Below are 22661 nucleotides of genomic sequence, written 5' to 3'. Positions count from 1 at the left end.
ACCATGTTTATTTTTTCCCGTCATATCACTGCACTTTGAAGCCATCTGCTCAGGCCCGGATTAATTAATGTTTTTCAATGTTTTTTTTTTTACTATGGCTATAAACATGCATGAGATTATTAGTTACAGTACAAACTCACCGAATATGACGCCATAACAGACACACAAAAGCATTTCTCTCAACAACCACAGAGGTGTGCTGGAAGTGGTTTTCAGGGGGGGCTGGGTATTGGCAAATGAATGTATGTAGCTGAATGGTTAAGCTCCTTACACACCGGGGGCGAATACCGGGGGCGAATAATATGTTTTTTTTTAAACCTTATAAAGTCAATGCAAGCTTCCATGGAACGAAAAAGCGAAGCGAAAAAGCGTCTTTTACTTATTCGGAACGAGTCAGAATTTTGCGTATATTCGCATAATCGGCGGTGTGTAATGACCTTTAGTGAGCCCGCCTAGGACTCCGGAGGTCTTGTACGGTCCTAGGTACGACTCCAGCCCTCAGAAATGTGTCGAAGTGTCCCTGAGGAAGACACTTAACCCCTTACTGCTCCCCCACACGGCATTAGAGTTCTCAACAGGCCTGAAAATGAAGGCCCGGCCCTACCTGGGCCCTACTGGGCCGGCCCGAGGCTCAGCCTAGCCTGAACAATTACTATACTTTTAGGCCTGACAACCCGTAAGGGTATCATTATGTGCTTAATGTCCTCAAAGTCACACATCCAACAAGCTTTAAACTGAGCATATTGGACCTTCCGGGAGGAGGCCTCACATCCGGTTTATATTTCAATCATGATCAGAGCTTCCGAGTCCCAGACTGTATGACCGGAAACATCTGAAAATTGTGGGAGGCAACTGTCTGGCCACGCGAGACTAGGCTGCTAGAGGCATTTGAATATTTTTTTGGGGGGGTAATAGATTTTTTTTTCTTTTTTTCCCCTTTTTAACACATCGGGTGCCAGAATTTTATAATAACAGATTACGTTCGGTGCCAGAAATCTCACCGTCTGCAACGCTGCGCTGTTTAGAGCTGTGGACTCCACGGCGAGCACACGCACGTAAACAATGCATGCATGCACAGCAATGGATGGTCCTGGCTAAAGCCTGGAACAACAACATGTCTCATGCGAGTCACCATTGCGGAGCGATCGCGCATCGAGAATGACTCGTTTTGCCCACTGTAAAAAGTTAAGGAGATACAGAGGTTTTTAGCAAGGAGATAGAATGGAAGCGGATGGGAGCCAGATTTTGTGGCACGGTGATCCATCTGTCCCTTACTTAGAGTGTTCATGGGTGATTCCAGTGCTGCGCTAGCCCCACGTAATTTTCCGGTTTTGGCACCCGATGTGTTAATCATGTGGTGCCACGGCCTATGGATGATCCGGCCTTGCATCATCTGCTTGTGAGGATTTTGCAAAATTCTCAATATTGCATCAAAGTGTGCCCGCCCTGCAGTGCAATGGCACAATATTGTTATCCTTCATGGAGGGCTGGGACAACTAAAGCATCATGTTTTTTTTCCCTCATCATATCACATGCACTTTGAAGCCATCTGCTTGTGATGGCCACCCCAGCAGCCACACTCGGCCCCTTTTTCCACTACAAGGGTGGAACCAGAACTTTACAGAACCCGGAACTTTCAAGAACCTGTGAAGTGCAGGACCAAGTTCTGCTTACGTTTCCATATAACCAGATCCAACCATGATCATCACAAGATCTCACCATTAGTTCAATGGATTTAGAGTTCAATGTTGTGTTTTTAACCCATGCTGATAGTTTAGTTACTTGGCACAATGGTCCCTCTGGACCAGTGGTTCTAAAACTTTTTCATGTCAAGGACCCCCAAAATGACATTTGGCTGTGGATCAATACTGGAATTTAGAAATACTCTGTTACAATTAAAAGTCTGGAATAAACAAGACCAGGAGACCTGGTTCTGCCAGACCCAGAATAAATTCCTAGTACTTTATAAGGACTTCGTATGACGGACTTCGTATTACGTGTCAGCCTGTGTCCCTTTTATGCCCATGTATGGAGAAGAAAGGATCCCTTTTATACAGCCGGTCTTTTTCGCCCATGTATGGACGAAAGGGGGCAGAGCCTCATGTAGGCCGACCCTCTGGGTCTGGCAAAAATGTACTTGAGTAAAAGTACAAAAAGTATTGGTACCAAAATGTAGCCTACTTAAAGTACCAAAAGTAGAAAGTACTCATTATGCAGACTTTTCCATTTCAGTTTTCAAATGTATAAAAATCTTTTGAAAATAGCAGATCTACAAGCTCACAATGCATCACATCGCGATGCATCGTGAGATTGGCCGAAATGTATATAGGGCTGAAGTGGGTAATGTATGTTTATGTTTTTGTACGGTGGACCGCGGCGTGAAGTGTGAAGCGCGAGGACGCGCTCCAAAGATCGGGGGGGTGATTGTAGCCCCCATAGTCAAATTAGCCAGAACCGGCCTGCAACAGACCTGCCAATCGGGCTCAGCCCTATTGGCATGACTGGTAACACGTCGGACTGGCGAGTGGGAGCCTCGGGTTCAATCCCAGCTCACTGCGTTCCACTACATAGGCTACTTGACAAAGATTGTACAATCACGGAATACATGAAAGACTGCTGTTTCCACAGAGTACCAATGCTACACTTGTCTTGGGCTTGCAAGTAAGTGCGTGCGCTCCCATGAAAGGGAGCGAGGCGAGCGCGGGAAACTTCATGCTTTGTTTGGTTGTATTCTGGTTCTTCATGTCGTAAAATGCCGGATAATTTCACTATTACTCTACATATCTTGTTTTTGTCCACTAGTGTCGACTTGTGTGTGACACTTATTGGTGAATATCCAGTTCACCCCATGCTTCACAGAAAATACCTCAATGACCAAACAGAGCAGCTTATTGTGGACCACCCCAACATATATTTACAGTTTATTTCTGTGTTTTTTGTGCTCGAGTATTTCACAAGTAGTGCTATTATCATTTTAAATGTGGCGTCATAAAAGATAAGTGTAATTAAGCAGAGGAGCCATAATACGTTCTTGAAATATACCAGCATAATTAACTGCACACCCGATAGCAGAAGATAAAATGAATCCCTGCCAGTGACAATTGGCTTCACATCTCACAATTTACTAAGGGAAATTAGTCTTTTTATTCTAGTTTCTTCCATGAGAAAGGGCATTTAATAGTTCCATAGATTATACTTTTCTTTCGTGCATATTAGCAAAACAATTCCTGTGGCATTGTTAAAGGGGGTAGTACCATAGTGTGACACACATATGGCCTATTTATCCTTAATATTTATTATTTTGTTTTGCTCTGTTAATTACCAACCAATGATGGTGCACCTTGGCTGAACTGTAAGCTTGTCTTCACATGACCCTCAAATCATCACCACTTTAAAGAATAATATTTCCTTTTCCAACACAAATGCATTTCTTGCCCAAATCCAGTCCTTGTGTGCTAGATAATTGCCTCTTTCTGCTTTTAATTGCTTCTTGTATTCCTATGCTGCCCGACGTAGCCGTTTCCATTCTTACTATTCTTGTCACACTAAAGACAAAATATGGCTTCATGCTGCTGTACTAATGTACGCTAACCAGGTGATGTTCTGTGGCTTATCTGTAATGCTAAAACAAAGATATGGCTCGCAACTCACTTTGATGCTCCAGGTTTTATTTCACAACAAACAGCTGATACGACGTTTCGACCCTTTCGAAAGACTTATTAAACATTTTGTCAAGAGACAACTTATCAAAAGACAACATTTCATCTTTTACATTTTACAAAGTATTTTTAGAACATTTTCTTGATTTTTTACAACCATTTTTTAGAAAAAAGACTTTAGTAAAGATACAAGTTTTAAAAACAGTAGAAGACTCAATTCATTTGATTCAACAGACAGGTAATAAGGACTATGCTTACTATCTGCTGACAAATATTTTCCAAAAAATATTCCTCCAAAAAATACATTTCATGACATGCATTTCTCAAGAAATACTCCTTAAAAACTATATATCTTTTTTTTGGTCCAGATCCTATCCACTGTGTACCACAAGTTACAAGCAAAAAACACAAACAACAAAAGGAAAAGAAAAGTTAACGTTTTATAACCTACACATACACAACTCCCTTCCTTGGCTTGTTTATAAATATGGCCTAATATCAAAGTCCTCACTGAGTCCTGTTGGTGCCATGATTTTAAGATAATGGATCCACCATACTTCCCTCCTCAGTAGGAGATTGTCTATATCTCCCCCTCGTCTCGGAAGATGCACTTTCTCTATTCCTAGGTATCTTAAAGATGAGACATTGTGGTGTGCCTTTTTAAAATGTAAAGCTACTGGGCTTTTTTCGTCCCCATTACGTATTGTACTCCTGTGTTCAGCAATGCATGTTTTTAATGCACGTGTTGTCTTACCCACATACGCTTTCCCACATGGACATCTAAGTAGATAGATTACATTATTCGCAATCTGGGAACCCAGAACCAAATGAGAAGGAAAAACAGCGCCCTCTGCTGTTTGTACTCTCTCACTTGGCTCTGGGACAATGACGACGTAGCACCCGTGCGCAAGGAAACCGGGGTTTTGGTCTGCCTTCAGCGTTTCACTTCCGGTGGTGCGACTATGTTTTCATTCCCACTAACAATATGTCTACACGGAACACTAACACCACTTCTCCCAGAGAACATGGATCGTTTTGGTTATAAGCCCACTTGTTTCTATGATAAAAGAGCAAGTTAAAATGTGAATATCTTTTCGTGGTTTTGTCTGCTCCGCGGACGCTATTGTTAAATTAGTTTCGGTTGGTTTCGAGTGGGGAATGATCGGCGGACACGTAAATCCCGCCCACTACATTTGATTGGGTAAAGCGCGGCCTGCTTCCTGATCTGAAGGCACGCCCACTTGTAGCCCAGTGTGTACACTTTATGACGAACCTTCACGACAGATTCCAACGCAGAGCAGAATCTGTTCTTGAGAGATTACATTATTCGTTGTACATGTTATTTTGCCTCTTATTTTTATCTCTTGCCCCGTTGACGGGTGATAGAAAAAGTTGCATTTTTCTGTAAAATGACATAGGGCACACAAACCACAACGTCGATTACCATCTGGTAAGTCATCTAGGAAAGTGTGGAGTTTTTTAGGAGGTAGATCTGATTTCACCACAATGTCTCTGATATTATGTGCTCTCCTGTATAGTAGCCTAGGGGGGATCTGGAAAGATTTGTCCAATGTTGGATCAGAACTAAGAAGATGCCAATGTTTTTTTTATAGTTTTCTTAAAACAATTGCCTAGAGGTGAGTATTGTGTGACACACTGTATAGGTTGTACAGACGTGTTTTTATTTTTCGTAGATTGTAAACATTCTTCCTGGGTTTTTTGGCATACCTTCAATGCTGCCTTGTCTACAATGTCCTGTGTGTACCCTCTTGTTTTAAACATATTTTTTAAAGTATCTGTCTGTTTCTGAAAAAAATCGTCTCTACTTGTCTCTTGACAAAATGTTTAATAAGTCTTGGTACCGCCCCTGATCACCAGGTGGGGCTGGTAACCAAAATCATTTATTCCTGTATAAAAAGAGGTCATTTCCTGTTCTTGTTTATACTTGAAAAAGACCGAAAGGGTCGAAACGTCGTATCAGCTGTTTGTTGTGAAATAAAACCTGGAGCATCAAAGTGAGTTGCGAGCCATACCTTTGTTTTATTATTACTGTCTGTACAGTTCAAAGCTCAGCGCCAAGGAACGGAGGATGTGCGTTATTTATGTTTCTGATTATCTGTAATGCTACACACAGGGATGTTTGAATCTGTCATTCCTTGCATTATACAAACGACTGAGTCTGAACAACCATCATTGTGACTCAGCAGTAAGAACCATGTCTACGTATCGTCTCTGTCGGGTGGAAACCTCACATGTCCAAAACTGTTACTTTTCAGGATTCAATTTCAAAAACAGCAAAAGTATCAGATCTACAAGCTCAAAACGCGAGCTTGCAGATCTGGTAGCTACTTTTGATACTTTTGTGTGACGCTGTAGTATGCTCAAGTAGGACGTTAATTTACGGGGAAAAAAACAAAAAGTTCAAATATGGAGATAGCAATGATATAGATCAGAGGCAAGTAGGCTACAAACACACACTGTAGGGCAATTGTTCTCAAAGTGGGGTCCGTAGGCCCCAAGGGGTCCTTGAGGAATTTCCAGGGGGTTCCCAACAAAATGAGTTAATATAGCATCAAAACCAGTTTAACACACTATCACACTATCACACAAACAATATTTTCCTGAAGCATCCACAATGATTCATAACAAATCAAGTATTGTACAATTTGCGCTGCTATGATAAACTATCCTGAGACTCAAATCTACATTATAAGTATTATAAGTAAAAACAAATGGTAGCAACGAGTTATGTAGGAAGTATCACAGTGCAATCCATGATATATAGATAAATAGAATATAAATTTAGGCATATTAAAGGAGACATATACTGTAGGACCCATGGACATTACACCTAACCAGATTCATTGTATAAATTAATGCCCCATATCTCGCTGAACATCTCGCTGAACCACAAGGATATATAGAGCTGAGAATATTGCTGGTGTGCTTAACAAGCAGCATTGGGGCCTGGTGGAGATTCATTAAGTTTTACTACTAATTAACTTGTTGAGTCAACCATACTGTGTAGCTGTGAATAGCTCAGCTACCGTTAACAAGGTGTTTCCTTCAGTAAAAGCAATCAAACACATGTTTGGTGTATAGTGGCACTTCCTCATGGGACAATTCATTTAAATCTGTCTCAGAGAGCATTGGTTGCTCAGCACTATAGGAACAAAGAACATGCTGCTGTCACAGAGAGAAAAAAGACAACAAGATGTTGAATTATTCTTCTCACAACGCAAAGGAGGTTGTTTTTTGGTTCCCTGTTCTCAGCTTGTTTCTCAGAGCATGTGAGCTGTGAATGTGTTTCTTCCATAAAGCTATTTTCAGAGGCTGGGCACCAGTGTTGTCAGATTTTGTGAGAATTAAACAACTTCACTAGGTCTATGAAAACAAGCCCAAAAGAAGCTAGGCCACATGAGTAGCGGATATTTGAAAATAGACGATCTACAAGCTCACAACGCGTCGCGATGCGGCACATTGTGAGCTTGTAGATCTGCTATTTTCAAAATAAATCTTGAAAAAAAGTGATACATTTTGAATATTTTTTTACTCATTTTAACACAAATCTGGTCTCAAAATACTTTTAGATGGGGGGGGGGGGATCCATGGAGAAATACATACATTTGGGGGTCCTTGACATGAAAATGTTTGAGAACACTGGTTTAAACAACATTAGGAAACAAGCCCAAATAAGTAACTACAGTTTAGAAAAAAGCCTCAAAAACCTGCTCAACCTCAGACAGTAATTGACATTTTAGAGAAACAAAACACAACTCAGTCAAAAAAGATAAAATATTAATGAGAATAAAAGAGAGAGAAACTAGAAAAAGTGCTCCTCGGAGCACACGTCTCTGCCAGCCAGGTCAGGTAGGTTATTGTGGACCAGCAATGTTGGGAATTCGCCAATCAAGCTGGAATGTGATAAATCGGACGGATCGGACGGATCGGTCTTGATCACTTGACTAAAGAAATAATATGTACCGATTTGCGTGATGTTTGGACAACATTTGTAGGAGTAACACATTTATTTATTTGTATACAAAATCGGCCTCCTGGTGGCGCTATAATGACAAATGTTGAAAGGATGGCCTTTGTTCCCCAACGTAGTGCGAATGTGCGTGCAAAATTTCACTGCAATCGGACGCTGCGTTCATCATTTGCGGCATTTTGTTGAAAATGGACCACTCCTGCAAACTTTAGATATCAATCTTAGCCAATCAGGATGGTATATGAAAAATCAAACAGATCCGTCTTGATCACATGACTATAGAGATCATGTATACCGATTTGTGTGAAATTTTGATAAAATCTGAAGGAGTAATATATCAATTTTTCCAATCCAGTCCTTGGCCTCTAGCGAGTGCACATACAAAGTTTTACACAGATCCCTGCAGTTATAGGTAAAAACACGAATCGGCCTGTAATAGCGCCACCATGAGGCTGATTTCCAGTGGCATTTCTTCCTCAGCCTAGTGGAAATGTACGTGCAAAATTTCACGGAAATTGCACGCTGTGTTCATGATTTGAGACATTTAGTTCAAAACGGACCAATCCTGCAAACTTTGGAAGCCATTTTTAGTCAATCAGGATGGAATATGAAAAATCTTAAAGACCTGTTTTGTTTAATGACTGAGTAGAGATACTGTGTAGCGATTTGCGTGATGTTTGGATAAAATCTGTAGGAGTACTGTAAAAACAAAAGTACTCTTGCCACTCGTCACTCGCAAAACAAAGTGGCCTCCTGGTGGCGCTGGTGGCGCTATAACAGGCTCATGTGAATAATTTGGGGCAGTGGTTCTGAATTGGCATCCAGGGAGTGTGTGTGCACAGTTTCGCTGCAATCAAGCCAACGGTGCCGGACATTAGCTGTACACAGACAGAATGACAGACGGACTGGCGGACGGACGGACGGACGGACGGACGGACAGGGTGCAAAACATACTCTCGCCATGCCTTTGGCCTGGCGGAGACAAAAACTAAAAACTAAACAAAACCATGGATAAATATAAGTACACAGTTAACCTTTCAAATGATAATACAAGCTTATTTAATATAAATGTATTTATTTCACTTAATTTATTTCTATTTCCACAAGCAGGTGTCCTGTTTGACTCTAATGTATTGTACCTTTAACCCTACTTTGAACTTGTTAATTAAACCAAGCTATATTTAGATTAACATGCACCATAGACAATGTCATTCTCTATTAAATAAATGTGTTTCTGGCCTGTCCCACCACGCCAAACACATTTAAAACACCAGTCAAATTGGCTGAAGAGCATAATCGCCTCTGTGGGGTGGAAAATGTCCAAAAATGAAGCATAGCATTAGTTCATGCAGGACACGGAAGTCTTGCACTTGTAATCGGCTGTCAGTCAGCTGATGTGAACATCAGCCTAGCCTCCTATTCCCCATTCACAGCTCTGCTATGCTGGTCATTACGTCACGCATTCATACTCCAATCAGAGCTCCCGCCTTAACAAAGAGGTTCCTTTAAATACGGCTTTCAAGCTAATTCAAACTAATATGTCATTGTGTTGCTTATTGTTTGCTATTGTATCCTTATGGGGGTTTTGCTTAACATTCCCTGATTTTGCTAAGCATGCTGCTTGGACAAAATTCAGGGATACTGTATCTCCAATAGCGGAGCCTTTAATGCCAAGCTGAACTGTATTCCATTTGTTGCAATAAATGGTTAAATCGACTTTGAGTAGAGTGTTCCTGACTGAACTGTTACTTTTCAGGATTCAAATAAAAAAGTAGCAGCTCTACAAGCTTGAAACGCATCAGATCTGCTACTTTTGATACTTTTGTGTGACGCTGCGCTGTAGTATGATCAAGGAGGGCATTCATTTACCAAAAAAAAACACAAAAAGTTAGAATACAGAGATAAGATCTTTCCACCCGACAGAGATGATATTATAGACATACTAAGAAGAGTGCAGCGACAGCACAATTGAGAAGTTGTGCTGGGATTCCACGGTCCCGTATAACCTTCCCGGACCGTTTTTTATCTTTGCCGAGTCTTTGCCAACATCATCATTCACATGTTGGTGTCATCAACCTGTCACTGAGCTGTTTAATGCACTGGCACTGCTAACGTGACCTCGGTGACAGTGGGAGAATGATATACAGTACAGCATAAACAAAATATCCTGTATCAAATGCACAAGTATGCATACACTGAATAATGTAAAGGTATAGGACAACGGATACGGGACAACTTTTCATAATTACATACTAGTCCACCTAAACGGCAACATCATTTTCTTCGTTTTCATGCAGTTATATGTATATGATTTAAAATCAGAAGTTTTTAAATGATGACCCTATTGCAGAAAGGAACTGTGCAGTGATTACATCAAGAGTGGAGGAAGCTGCTAGATGTAGCCTCAAACCAGATATATTTGCAATGCTCTGGAAGCCTCTGTAAAAGGTTAAGTTAAATGTATATTGATAGATATCGTTGCTGTCGGGCAGAAACCTCTTGTCTCCATATTTTAACCTTTTGGTTTTTTTTTGCAAATCAATGCCCTACTTGATCATACTACAGCGTGACACAAAAGTTTCAAAAGTATAGCAGATCTGCAAGCTCAAAACGTGTCGCTTTGCGTGGCGTTTCGAGCTTGCAGGAATGTGTTGCATATTGTGTGCTTTGCTATTTTACATACTTTTGAAACAAAAAAGTTCAATTTAACCCCCCCCCCCCCAATAATCTTTATTTAAATTGATTATCGGTAACTTTTTATAATTGATTAAATCCATTGGTGCGATAAGCTGTTGCACCCCGTTTCAAATGAATATAAAGTGAAAGGTAGGGTAAGTGGCTTTCTTTGGGTAAAATAAGTGTTAAATATCTCTATATTCTGATAGTACTCATTGCTATATAGTGTTTGTTCAGTAACAGGAGTCTCCATGTCTCTCCAGCTTTTTAATAAACAGAACATGCATTTTCAGGTTAGGATACCAATTTTGTCCAATCAGAATAGATAACTCAGACAGGATACAGATTAAACATTCTCTGATTGGCTGAGAATGTGTCACCTTCTTGACAATGTATTTTCTGTTTATTAACCCTTGCATTGTGTTAGAAAACTGCATCCACTTGTGGTGTTAGCGGGTCAAATTTGACCCGTGATTTAAATCAGCCCAAAATACTCAAAAAATAAGTATTTTCATATATTTTTTTCTCCCACCTCATAGCTGACTTGTAATGCATTCATATCCATGTAAACACTTTTTAAAATATTATGTTGGGTTAGGGCTAGGGTTTCATCTTTCAAAATATCTCATTTTCTATTATAAAAATGTTAAAATTCACTCATTACATTTCCTATAATAAAGGCAATGGATAATGATGTTATCTAGCTATAATAGAATAATTAAGAATAATAATTAGAACACATTTCCCAAAAAAAAATCGGACCCTAACACCACAAGTGTCACTCTTTTTTTTAGAACATCTGATTTAATTAATATGATGATAAATAATTTTGTTGCGTTAAAATGACTATTTCTGAGGATATCATGAAGCCTCGTTCCAATAAAGAAATGTAAAGGGTAGGCCTACTTTTTACCTATTCAAACTTGAAAACGGGTCAAAAAAGACCCTAACACAATGGAAGGGTTAAAGGAGAGATCCGGACATTTTAAGTGTTATCTTTGATGTGTCGCTAATCACTCACCAACATTGAAAGGGACGTTGAGTTATTCCAGAGAGTCCCCTGTCGTCCAGTCTGACGACCCCCTCCGTTGGCATAACGGAGGGGGAGAACCTGGCGTCTGTGGAAGAAATAAGCAACCAGCGTCATCTCGTTCTGCACGAACGGTAGCTCGTTCGCGACATTCAGTGCATGTTTGAGTATCATGAGACTCCACGATGAGCAGTAGTAGAGAAAAAACTAACTTTACATCGGTTATAATAGACGATTTTCACTCTTACACGGGCTCCCATTATGCCAACGGAGGGGGTCGTCAGACTGGACGACAGGGGACTCTCTGGAATAACTCAACGTCCCTTTCAATGATGGTGAGTGATTAGCGACACATCAAAGATAACACTTAAAATGTCCGGATCTCTCCTTTAAAGAGCTGGAGAGACAAGGAGACCCCTGTGACTGAACAAAACACTCTATAGCAATGATTACTATCTGGAAAATAGTAATCATTGCGTCAATTAGTAATCAATATTAACAATACTCACTGGAAAAAAACATATTTTTTCCCAATGTCCAATTCTGCCACGGACATAATAAACGTAATTTTCTATTTGATTTGATTTTATAAAGGATCGCACTGTTCTTTATCACCCGCAGTGACCATTTTCACTGTACCTCACCTGGATACGGAAATAACTTCAATCCAAGATTTCTGTTTCCGTCCGCTTCCTGTTTAACTCTGCTGAAAACTGCTGCTACAGGAGAAGGGAATGTCGCAGATGGAATATTTTTTCTCTGGGTGACACACACACGTACCCTGTGTGTTTACCAACAGTCGGACACGCGATCATAAGGGATGTACATTTTCTGTGGCGAGCTGAAAAAGTAAGAGAACCGTGCATCTTTGACCAGAAATGGGGCTGCATGAGAAGTAGACGAGCCGATTGGAATGTTTAGCACGTGTGTTAACACTGGACATGCGTACACTGGACATGCGATCATAATGAATATCATTTTTTTGTGACCTGTTGAAAGTTAAAAACAAAACGAAAATTGCTGGCAGTGGGCAAACGCAGCCAGAAAGAAATCTGGCAGTGAATGAGTTAATACAATATAACTTATACTATTGGGGTGGTTGTATTTTGTCTCCCTGCTCTTCTATTGAGACATTTAGATTGTGTCAAAGGTCATGTATGAATCTGTCATGAATTTTGACCTGAAGGTCAAGATTCAATTTATCCCCTGAGCAAGCAGGCCGGCTCTATTAGCTCAATGTAAACATAAGCAGGAAACTGGATTCAAATCCGGGGTAGAAGAGGAAAGTTACATAGCTCTAACCTTTCAACAAAAAACGTTTTGTTTTAACCAAAAAATATCACTTACCCTACCTTGAAGTCCAAAGAGTCCTCCTAGCGAGTAGCCCTGTCAGCACATATAAGCCCAATATCTCCCCATTGTGTGAGCCGTTGATGTTTGGGTTCCCATGCTGACTGTTGAATCCTGTGAGTCGTACAAACAGCCATCCAAAAGAGCAGGGCAACATTCGTGCAGGTGACATACAGTACTGTACAGCACTGGTTCTCTTGTTGGGGGGGAGCAAATTATTGCTACAATTTCTTTTGCACTGAGTTAAATTACCACTGAGGACTGAGGACAGATTGTGGTCCCATGAGATAACAAAAGGGGGTCCATCGCCTAATTCCTAATACCGGGGGTCCTGGAGATGAATAAATAAAATAAAAGAGTTGAGGATCACTGCTGTACATTAAAGCCGGATTGGTGTTGATTAAAACGCTCTGTGCTGAAGCTTGGGGGGGGGGATGAAAGCACTTCAAAGATGAGAGTAGTCTGGTCCAGCAGCATGGAGATCAGTTCAGAGATGTTATTCTCCTCTCCTCCTCCTCCTCCACCTCCTCCTCCTCCCGGCTGTCCATGCACAGGCTTTAGAAGTAGGCCAACGACAGTGAATCTTCCGGGCCTCATCATTGCCTTGCTTTCATGTTGCCTCCCCACAGCACAGCAGCAAACCAGAGCAGCGCTGGACTCACAAACATACAGTGTTGCTGTCGGGCAGAAACCTCTTTTCTCCATATTCTAACTTTTTGTGTTGTTTTTCTCCCCCCGTAAATTAACGCCCCACTTGATCATACTACAGCGTCACACAAAAACATCAAAAGTAGCATATCTGGAAGCTCGCGGCGCGTTTTGAGCGTGTAGATCTGATACGTTTGCTACGTTTGAATTTGAATCCTGAAAAGTCACAGTTTTGGACACAATGAGGTTTCCACCCGACAGTGTCGATATTAGTGTCAGTGTCTATATCACTATAGTAGCCTATGTTTGTGGTGATATGTATAGCGGACGGTCATCAAACGACTGAGATTTGCATATCTGTACCCAGGAGAGTCAGGGTTTGTACTGCTCACCTGTGGGCTACTAAATATTCAAAGAAGAAATAAAGTCTGCACACTGGTAATCATGCAAAAGCTCTGCAGTATATTGTATTGTTGTTTTCTTTTTCATGCTACTAAATATTCTACCCACGTAAAATCTCCGAACTCTGCTCATTTTATTCTTTGTTGAAATGGGTGAATGTCATGTACAGTAAATGAAGTATAGGATTCGAGGAACCATCCAAGCTGTGTACAGCAAGGACGGGACTCTGCTGACGTCAAGTGAGGAAGTCGTAGGGCGGTGGAAGGAACACTTTGTGGAACTCCTAAACCCAATGACATCAGACCCACCCTCCCCGACAGGAGCAGAGCCTGATAGCGCCATGTCACCTATCCTGTTTGTGATATTCATGGACAGGATCTCGAGGCGAAGTCGTGGAAGTCGACGCTACTCCTTTGCTCGGAAAGGAGCCAGCTAGGTGGTTCGGGCATCTATTAGCGTCTCCCTAGGGAGGTCCTCGCTGCATGTCCAGGGCCGTGGGAACACGTTTTAGGTTGCGGGTGCTGTATGCGCACGCATGCACGCGTGTGATATAGAAAGATGGCGGACTTGAAATTGCTGAGAAATAGGCTTCGTTTACGGTCTGTAGAAACCAATGGCGTCACTCTGCTCTGTCCATTCTTTTGACTGTCTATGGTTTATCCCTACTAACAACAACACTACAGCAGTGGTGCTGCTGTCAGCGTAATCTGTCCAGAGATTAGGTTTGTGCCAATGGGAGATGAACATTGGCTTGATGGGATGATTGACTCAACATTTGGCACATCAGTGTGCCTTAATTATCAATTACATATCAAGCCATTGGCAGGCAGTTTAGTTTATTTGAAACCAAATAAGATTTGAAAATATAATGCAAGCCAAAAAAAATAACATGGAAAAGAATAATACTTCAGTCTTCAGAATCTAGTGTAGTCTATATGTAACACACTGAGAAGTATCATTGTTACTTGTTCTTGCTATTCCAGCATAATTGCATTTTGTGCCGGGCGTTTTTGCTTGTTTTGAGGTATACAAGAATATGAGTCCTCAAGCAGCTTTATAAAGAGTGGTGACTCTGTTTTTAGTCAATATCCAGCTATTTACATGTTGTATTTAGACCAGGTGTCTTCAACAGGGGGTCCGGGAACCCTAGGGGGTCCTCAGAGTTACTACAGAGGGGCCACCAAATCTCTGTGTAATAGGAACTTCTTTTTTACATTAACCACTTGAACCCTAGCATCCCTATTCTGAGGAGAACATTAGCCGAAAATAGCAGATCTACAAGCTCATAACGTAGAACGGCTATTTTCGGCAAAGAGTTTTGCAGAGGTAAAAAAAAGAGCAGACCAAGTACAGAGCCAACGGCATTGAGGGTTTAAGTGGTTGAAAGGCTGAAAGTGCACATTAACATGAATCCATCATATAGAACAGATTAACAAAAAACAAACAAAAAGCAAAACATTAATTTACACAACACCGATGACCAAATGTTTTGAATCTGTGACACAATTGTATACAATATGTAGTGGGGGGGTTCCCTGCTTCATCTCTCTCACAGATAAGGGGTCCTTGGCCTGAGCATTTTTGAGGACCCCGGATTTAGACTATCAATGTTACAATAGTGAATGATCTGCAGAAGCCTGCTGTTTCAGGAAAACCTTAGAAATTGATAGTTGCAAGCTATCCGGAGAATTCCGAATACCAAAATAACTGTGTGCCTAATTGGGAGGATTGGGTCTATTGCCACCTTTGAATTGTCATTCCAAAGGAGAACGGCGGAGTACAATTATATTAATGAACAGAAATACACAATATTCTCAGAGGCATTGGGAGAAAATTATTCAATACATTTGCATTCAAAATCATCTCTGAAAGAGTAGCCTGTTGGTCGTATGACAAGCAATCGTTTCTCTCTCTCCTTTTTATTGTGATAATATGGACATGAGTGAGAAAAAATAATGAACTCATTTCACTAGGCCTAATTACTTTTAATTAGACACAAGCCCCCAGGAGAACATTAACAATGAATATTAACACTGTAATTCTGTACTTGTATGCACCCTTTCAAAAACATCAAAGCAATTAACAACAAAAAAAGCCATAATGACAATAGTAGCAAGATTGTACAATATTTTATAATCAGCGTAGCCATCAATTATAAGAAATATGCTTTATGCTATTTTTACAGCTGTAAATTATGTTTCACACTATATACAAATAAATACATAATTTTTTATTACGCAGTGAAAAGACCCAATAGGCTGCAAAATCCAAACGATATGGAATTGGGATTGTATTAAGAATAAAATATGCATTAGGACAGTGGTTCCCAGGGGTCCTTGGGGGGGTCCCAGGGGGCCCCCAGCATAATTAGTTAACATAGCATCACCCGTCCCAGGAACAAAATATTTTGTAAATCATATAATTTTGGGGGTCGTTGAGAACCACTGAATTAGGAGATGATGATTTTACCAGAAGCCTCTTGGCAAATTATAAGTGCACATCATTATTTGATTTTCTCACAACTGACAGACATGATCCAACAGTTTGAGTCATAACCAAGGGGCTAGCATCCGGTTTCTAAATAAAGGCCATATAGGAAGTGACAGTTCATATGAATGGCCACTAGTTTTGCTATTTCCCCCATGCTGGCTGCAGGAGCAATAACTCTCTATTCAAGCGGGTTTTTGGCCAGACTTTACACTTGATTTTATTACCTTAATAAACATTGTCATAAATACTTTAAGCTTTCAGTCGCTAGTTTAAAGTCTTCTTTCAATTACCATATATGGTAATTGAAAATTTGATATGATATGCGTTTAGTAAATTAATGTCCCATTAATTAAAAAAAAATATGATGAAGAAAGGTATGTTTCTAGAGCTTCATGGTTCTACCGAGTGAAGACCCGCCCTCGCTGCGGTGGCAGCCAATACCAGTCGTTTACGGTTTGTTTTTGGGACAGGGAGTTCAAAGATGGCGGATTTGAATTCGCCGAAAAAGTGGCTTCAAAATGGTCTGCAGAAACCAATGGGGCTTGCTTTGTCCATTTTTTTTTTCACAGTCTATGGTCGTAAATAATTCCACAACAGGATCATCTTTTTCTCAGGACTTGTCAAACTCTACGACAAGATTAAGCCTGATTTATACTTTTTCGTACAACTCTGTCACACACCAAAAATAGCAGTTGGTGCGAGACGCCACTGTACCACATATAACATAAATTAGGCATTAGGGTTGCACAATGTGTTGGCCAGTGGTTCTCAAACATTTTCATGTCAAGGACCCCCAAATTTATGTATTTGGCCACGGACCCTTATCTGAAAATACTTTGTGCCAGCCTAACCCTATAAGAGATTTGTCAATAGGTATTAAAAAAATCTAATTAATTGCAGATCAACAAACCCACAACGTGATACAATGCGAGCTCTATATTCGAATAATTGAAAAATAAAAATAGGGCTTCTGTCATGGTTAAAATGGAGTTTGAAGTTACAATGGGGGGTTTGTATAGGAAGGGGGGGTGTCTGCTAAAATGAATATCAAATATCTAAATACCGAATCAAGCAACTTCATAACTGTCTGGGGGTGCTCACAAAAGCCAGGAGACGTTAAAAACATGTTTGAAAGTGAAATGTCCCTTTACCTCTGGGTTCTGTTGTGTGGCGTTCTCTCGCACAGGGTCACCTGGGCGCTCTGCGACGCCGCGGGGGTCATGCAGGTGACCTGTCTGAACATCTCCCGGAACCTGGTGGACATGAGGGTGTATAGGATGGGGTTGACGGCGGAGCTGAGGTAGAAGCACACACCGGAGGCGATGTGGACACACTCGAAGAGCCGGATGTGCTGCATGGACCACGGGTCGATGACGATGTAGCTGTACAGCAGGCGGTCCACGTGGAACGGAGCCCAGCACAGGCCGAACACGACGACCAGGACACCTTGCAGGAAAAAACAGGGTTTGGTGGGGACACGGTCAGACACACAGGCTGCATGGTTGGTGGCATGATTACAATGTAAACCGGAAACGGATTAAAAAGTATCGATATGTTTTTTTAAGTATCGATACCAAACGATATTCAGACAATCGATCGATATATCGATACAAGTATCGATATGCCCATCACTAGTGTGCATATAGTTGAACAAATCAAGTGTCTGTTAGTACTGCATTGCCTATGTGCTTAAACTATGTTTATATTCTGCTTAGCAAAATAAAAAAAAGGTTAACGTGGTTAAACTATGTTTGATTTTCCTTGGCAAAAAAAAAGGTTAATGTGGTTAAACTGTGTTTGATTTTCTTTAGCAAAAAAAAAAAAAAAAAGTCAATGGCAATGCCATCTTATCTTACACAGCATTTTGGTGACCTGTCGGTTTCTCGTCCTCTGCTGCTGCCTGTGTGCGGAGGAGAGACCGTCCCTGACGACGCCGGGCCTGGACTCAACCATGGTGATGACACGCTCCCTGTGCAGCCGCAGCCCAATGAGCAGGTACAGCACGCTGATCAACAGCATCGGCAGCAGGAAGAAGAACAGCGTGGAGATCAGGGCGATCAGGTGGTACATCCAGGATGGTCTCACCAGAGCTATAGACAGTATGTTGTGAAAACACAGTGGTTTCAACGCAGTGTTGATTTTGACAGCAATTTTCGATTTAGTTTTAGTCATAGTCTTTTGGATAAAAATCCATTTAGTTTTTGACATATTTTAGTCATCTGAAATGTTTTAGTTTTAGTCTAGTTTTAGTCGACTTAATATCATAAGATTATAATCAACAAAATCTACAGTTGATCGTAATGGCTGATTTTACACTGCATTGCACGCTGTCGTGCTGCGACGCGCTGCGACGCGCTGTGAGATATGTGATCGGCTATTTTCAGAGTGCGACAGCGCAACCAAATATAAAATGACTTGTTTTAGTTATTTTTACTGGATCTCTTCTCCACTAGTCCCTCCCTAACATTTTTGGCTAGTTTTTATTTGTTGACGAAATTGTCAATATACTTAGTCTTTTTTTTGTTTGTTTATACATCATAGCTTAGTTTTTACGGGGAACAAATTATTGGCTACTATAAAGATTTTAATTAAAATAAAGTCACATTTCATACGTACTACACATGGCAGACTGGGGGAATTCTCGTCCAAACCGCGGGGCCAGCACCACCACCCCATGGAGGCTGGTGTTGGGCACAGCACACAGCATGGACAGCACCCAGAGCGCCAGGATGACCCGCTTGGCGTGGGAGCGCGTGGTCGCGTGTTTGACCTTGAGCGGGTGCAGCACCGCCATGTAGCGCTCCGCGCTGAGCGCCGTGACGTTGAGGACCGAAGCGAAGCAGACGGTCTCCAGCAGGAAGGTTTTGAAGTAGCAGCCCTCCTCGCCCAGCAGGAAGGGGTAGTTCTGCCACATCTCGTACAGCTCCATGGGCATGCCCATCAGCAGGACCAGCAGGTCGGACACGGCCAGGCTGAACAGGTAGTAGTTGGTGGGGGTTCGCATCACCTTAGATAAGAGAAGACCTTATTGATTCAGTCGCCAAAGGCAGCACAGCAGTTATTAACTGCTTAAACCCTCTAGATGAGTGGAAGTGAACTCTTAACCACCAAATTCTCTAGTTTGAATATAGTCCGATCCCCCCCGCCCCCCCCAGATTAGGCATGTTGGGGTTCAAAAGGTTAAGAAGTTCCTCGGTACATCTTCATAGCTAGTGGCACAAAGGACCGTCTAAGTCTATTGGTTGTCCCCTTGGGAGGATGAATCTCTCATTACCCCTCCTGCTGCTGAACCTTTCCCACAATCACCTTGTAACGCATGATGACGGCGCATGTCAGAGCGTTGCCCAGGGCGCCCACCACGAAGATGGCGAGGAAGATGACGAAGACGGGGAGGAACGCGGGGGACCGCGGGGGACCCAGGTACTTCGCCAGGTACTCCACTTCGCTCAGGCACATTTCGTCCAGGTCTTGAGCACTGGCGTTGGCCAGGATCCAGGACAGGTTCATGCCACACGCCACGGCTGCCTCGGGGCAGCCGAAGTCATCGTGCACCGCGGCGCCGCCGCTGTCTGAGGTGGTGGAGCGAGTCACGAAGGAGCAGTTCAACACAGACATGGTGGCTGATGAGGAGAAGTAAGATGGCTGCTGTCAGACGTGTTGATGGATTTTAGTGGAGCAAATAAAAGGTCAAGTAATAATGCTGTGGTCAACAGAACATTGCCCAAATAACCTTGTTTGCACACAGCAAATCGTTTCTGTCGCGCAAAAACCTCTTATCTCCATATTCTAACTGTTTGTGTTTTTTCGTTAAATAATGCCCTACTTGATCATACTACAGCGTCACACAAAAGTGTCAAAAGAAGCAGATTTGCAAGCTCGAAACGTGGCACGAAGCGACACGTTTTGAAGTTGTCGATCTGCTACTTTTGCTGTTTTTGAATTTGAATCCTGAAAAGTAACAGTTTTGGACGTATGAGGTTTCCACCTGACAGAGACTAAGTGAAAACAGTGAGATGGTGACACAATAATAGGGCCATAAAAGACAATCAGACTGGTGAGAAGGGGGGCATGCAAACGACAGACTGAGACAGATCTCATTTAAAGTAAATGATCAAATATCATGAAAAGAAATGTTGGTACCTGCTCTAATTGTGTCATGACTAATTACTGTATAATTAGTCTGCAGTTATGCAAATTGTTTTGGACACAAAACATTTCTACTTGGTGATAAGCTATGATTGCTTTTCTCCTATCTGCTTCATAATTTTTCCTTTCAGGCCTCAAACAAAGGTATCATTACTTATGTTCCTGACAAAAAAGCAAGAGATATGATTTAAAAAAAAGACGGTTGGATACCTCCGCCCAGCTCCGCCTACCTAGTGGAGATCTCAGAAAGTCTGGCCATGAAGTTACAGCATTGGTCGGCTGGTTGGGCCGCTGCCTAACTATGGATTAGCCAATCACAGAGCCATCATCCCTCATACTATGGCATGTAGTCTATCCTGTTTGGCCTAACAAATAACATTAACTAACCAATCGCACTTCAATCGTCCCTCCAGGCTAAAACTTCACAGGTTTTACCAATTATACTAATGAAGGCTCTGTTCAATTTAGTGTAGCACAGTGGTTTTCACACCTTTTAATTTCAAGGAAGCCAACATGCACAATATCAGCACACTGACTCTGTTTGACCAGAATGGAACAGAGCCTTCATTAGTATCATTGGTAACACCTATGATAGTAAGGAACTGGCCCAATTTCTTTCCAATGTGGCTGCTGTGCATAGAGCCTATTGGATGTGTGGATCATGTATGGCCCTCCGCATAGAGTCGGATCCACAGGCTGCCCGAGACTAGAGCTCACAGGGGGGTGGAACTGCAATGCAGACAGTTGGTGTCTGTGGTGGTTCTAAAACATCAATAGTGCATGGCGGCGGCCAACTGTTGGCCTGGCTCTGGTACAACCGTGAGGTGTATGTCCCGGGCCGGCAAGCATTCAGAACACCTGGCAAGATAGCTGGACATTAGAACATCTCTAGCTTTCCTAATACCGCTGCCTGGTGCAAACCTCAAGTAGCCTACATTAAAGGTATAGTAGGCAACATTAAGCCTATATTTGAAAAATACCTCTATATATATATTTTGCATTTTTTCCCCTCTATCAGCCACTATATAATGATGCTGGGGTGTTTTCCTGCATTGAAAAACACTCCTCTTTCTGAAATCCGTATTTTCCCTACTATTTAGGTTACACATCCGGGTATCCGGTGCGTAAATTCACGCACGCATGTGCGCATCCGTGCGCGTCCGTGTCCGTGTGAACTTTTTACTTTCGGTTTTAAAATGCTCTCAAACTCTCGTTTTTTAGGCACATAATTTACTTTTCAAAAAGCGTTTGGATAGAATTTAGTTGTTTAACTTCATATATGTGGTCAATTTGTCATGAAAGAGCCTATTTAAAAATTAAAATTCAGAGAACCGGCAGGGGCGGGCAGTTCCGCGAATTGTATCCGAAAAAAGTAACCTATATTCGGCATGGCCCGTTTAGAAGTCTGCTTACTCTATGGAAGTCCTCCGTGCGTCACCCCCTGGTGGTCGGGGAAACGAACTGCTGGATTTTTTTCCTTTGTTTATCTCTGAATCGCCTACAATCCCTTTAAAGTAAGTAAAACAAATTTGGTAAGATATGCTTGATGCACACATTATACGTTGCCGTGAGACTGCTTTAGCTTTCAATCACTAAATTACAATATTTCAATCTTGTTTTTTTCATGCGCAAGCATTACCCATTTACCAATGCAATGGTAGATTGTCTGCACTGTAAAAAGAATTAAGGATTGGATTAAGTTGTGGTCAGAGCTCAGAGGCGATTGCTATGGTTAGAAAATATGGGGACATGAGGGTTAATTTGCAGCCTCTACACTGAAGACGTAATCCTCTGCTAAATGGCTACATGTACCTAGCCTGGTAAACCCTCCCTCCGGAAATCTCAATTCCATTTCATTTCAGGAGTGAGTCTGGCCTGATCCGCCTGTCTGCAATATTGGCTGTGCTGGAGTTGGGCGGGAGTAATACCGTTGACTGACAACCCCTTCAGCCAATGATAATTTTTCCCCTTCAGCCAATCAGCAGTTCACCAGTCTTAATGTGACGCGACGGGACTTTTGAGACAGCCATACCCAAAATGGGTTGCCTTTTTCGGGTACAATGGTGTCACTGCCCGCCCCTACCGGTTCTCTATTTTTTTTTTTTTAAATAGGCTTTGTCATGATTAATTGACCACATATATGAAGTTAAACAACTAAATTCTATCCAAACGATATCTTATAAGTAAATTCCGTGCCTCAAAATAGAAGTTAGAGAGCTTTTTGAAGTAAAAAAATAGCGGAGAATTGGCCGCACAAGAAAAAGATGGC

General features: G+C 41.7%; 1 protein-coding gene across 1 annotated transcript; it reads right to left on the bottom strand.

Moving 5' to 3' along the window:
- Nucleotides 1-17393: 17393 nt before the first annotated feature.
- LOC308093579 (neuromedin-U receptor 1-like) lies at nucleotides 17394-19861 on the bottom strand (the record flags this gene model as incomplete). Its single annotated transcript, XM_080439911.1, has 4 exons — nucleotides 17394-17692; nucleotides 18103-18336; nucleotides 18863-19253; nucleotides 19553-19861. 4 exons carry the CDS (start codon nucleotides 19859-19861, stop codon nucleotides 17394-17396), a joined length of 1233 nt encoding a protein of 410 aa, XP_080296037.1.
- Between the last annotated feature and the right edge of the window lie 2800 nt (nucleotides 19862-22661).

Source organism: Gymnoscopelus braueri (assembly GCF_963280865.1).
Source record: "Gymnoscopelus braueri genome assembly, chromosome: 10".
NCBI classification, from domain to species: Eukaryota; Metazoa; Chordata; class Actinopteri; order Myctophiformes; family Myctophidae; genus Gymnoscopelus; species Gymnoscopelus braueri.
Note: the sequence above shows the minus strand (reverse complement) of the source record. Positions and strands in the feature narration are given on the sequence as shown.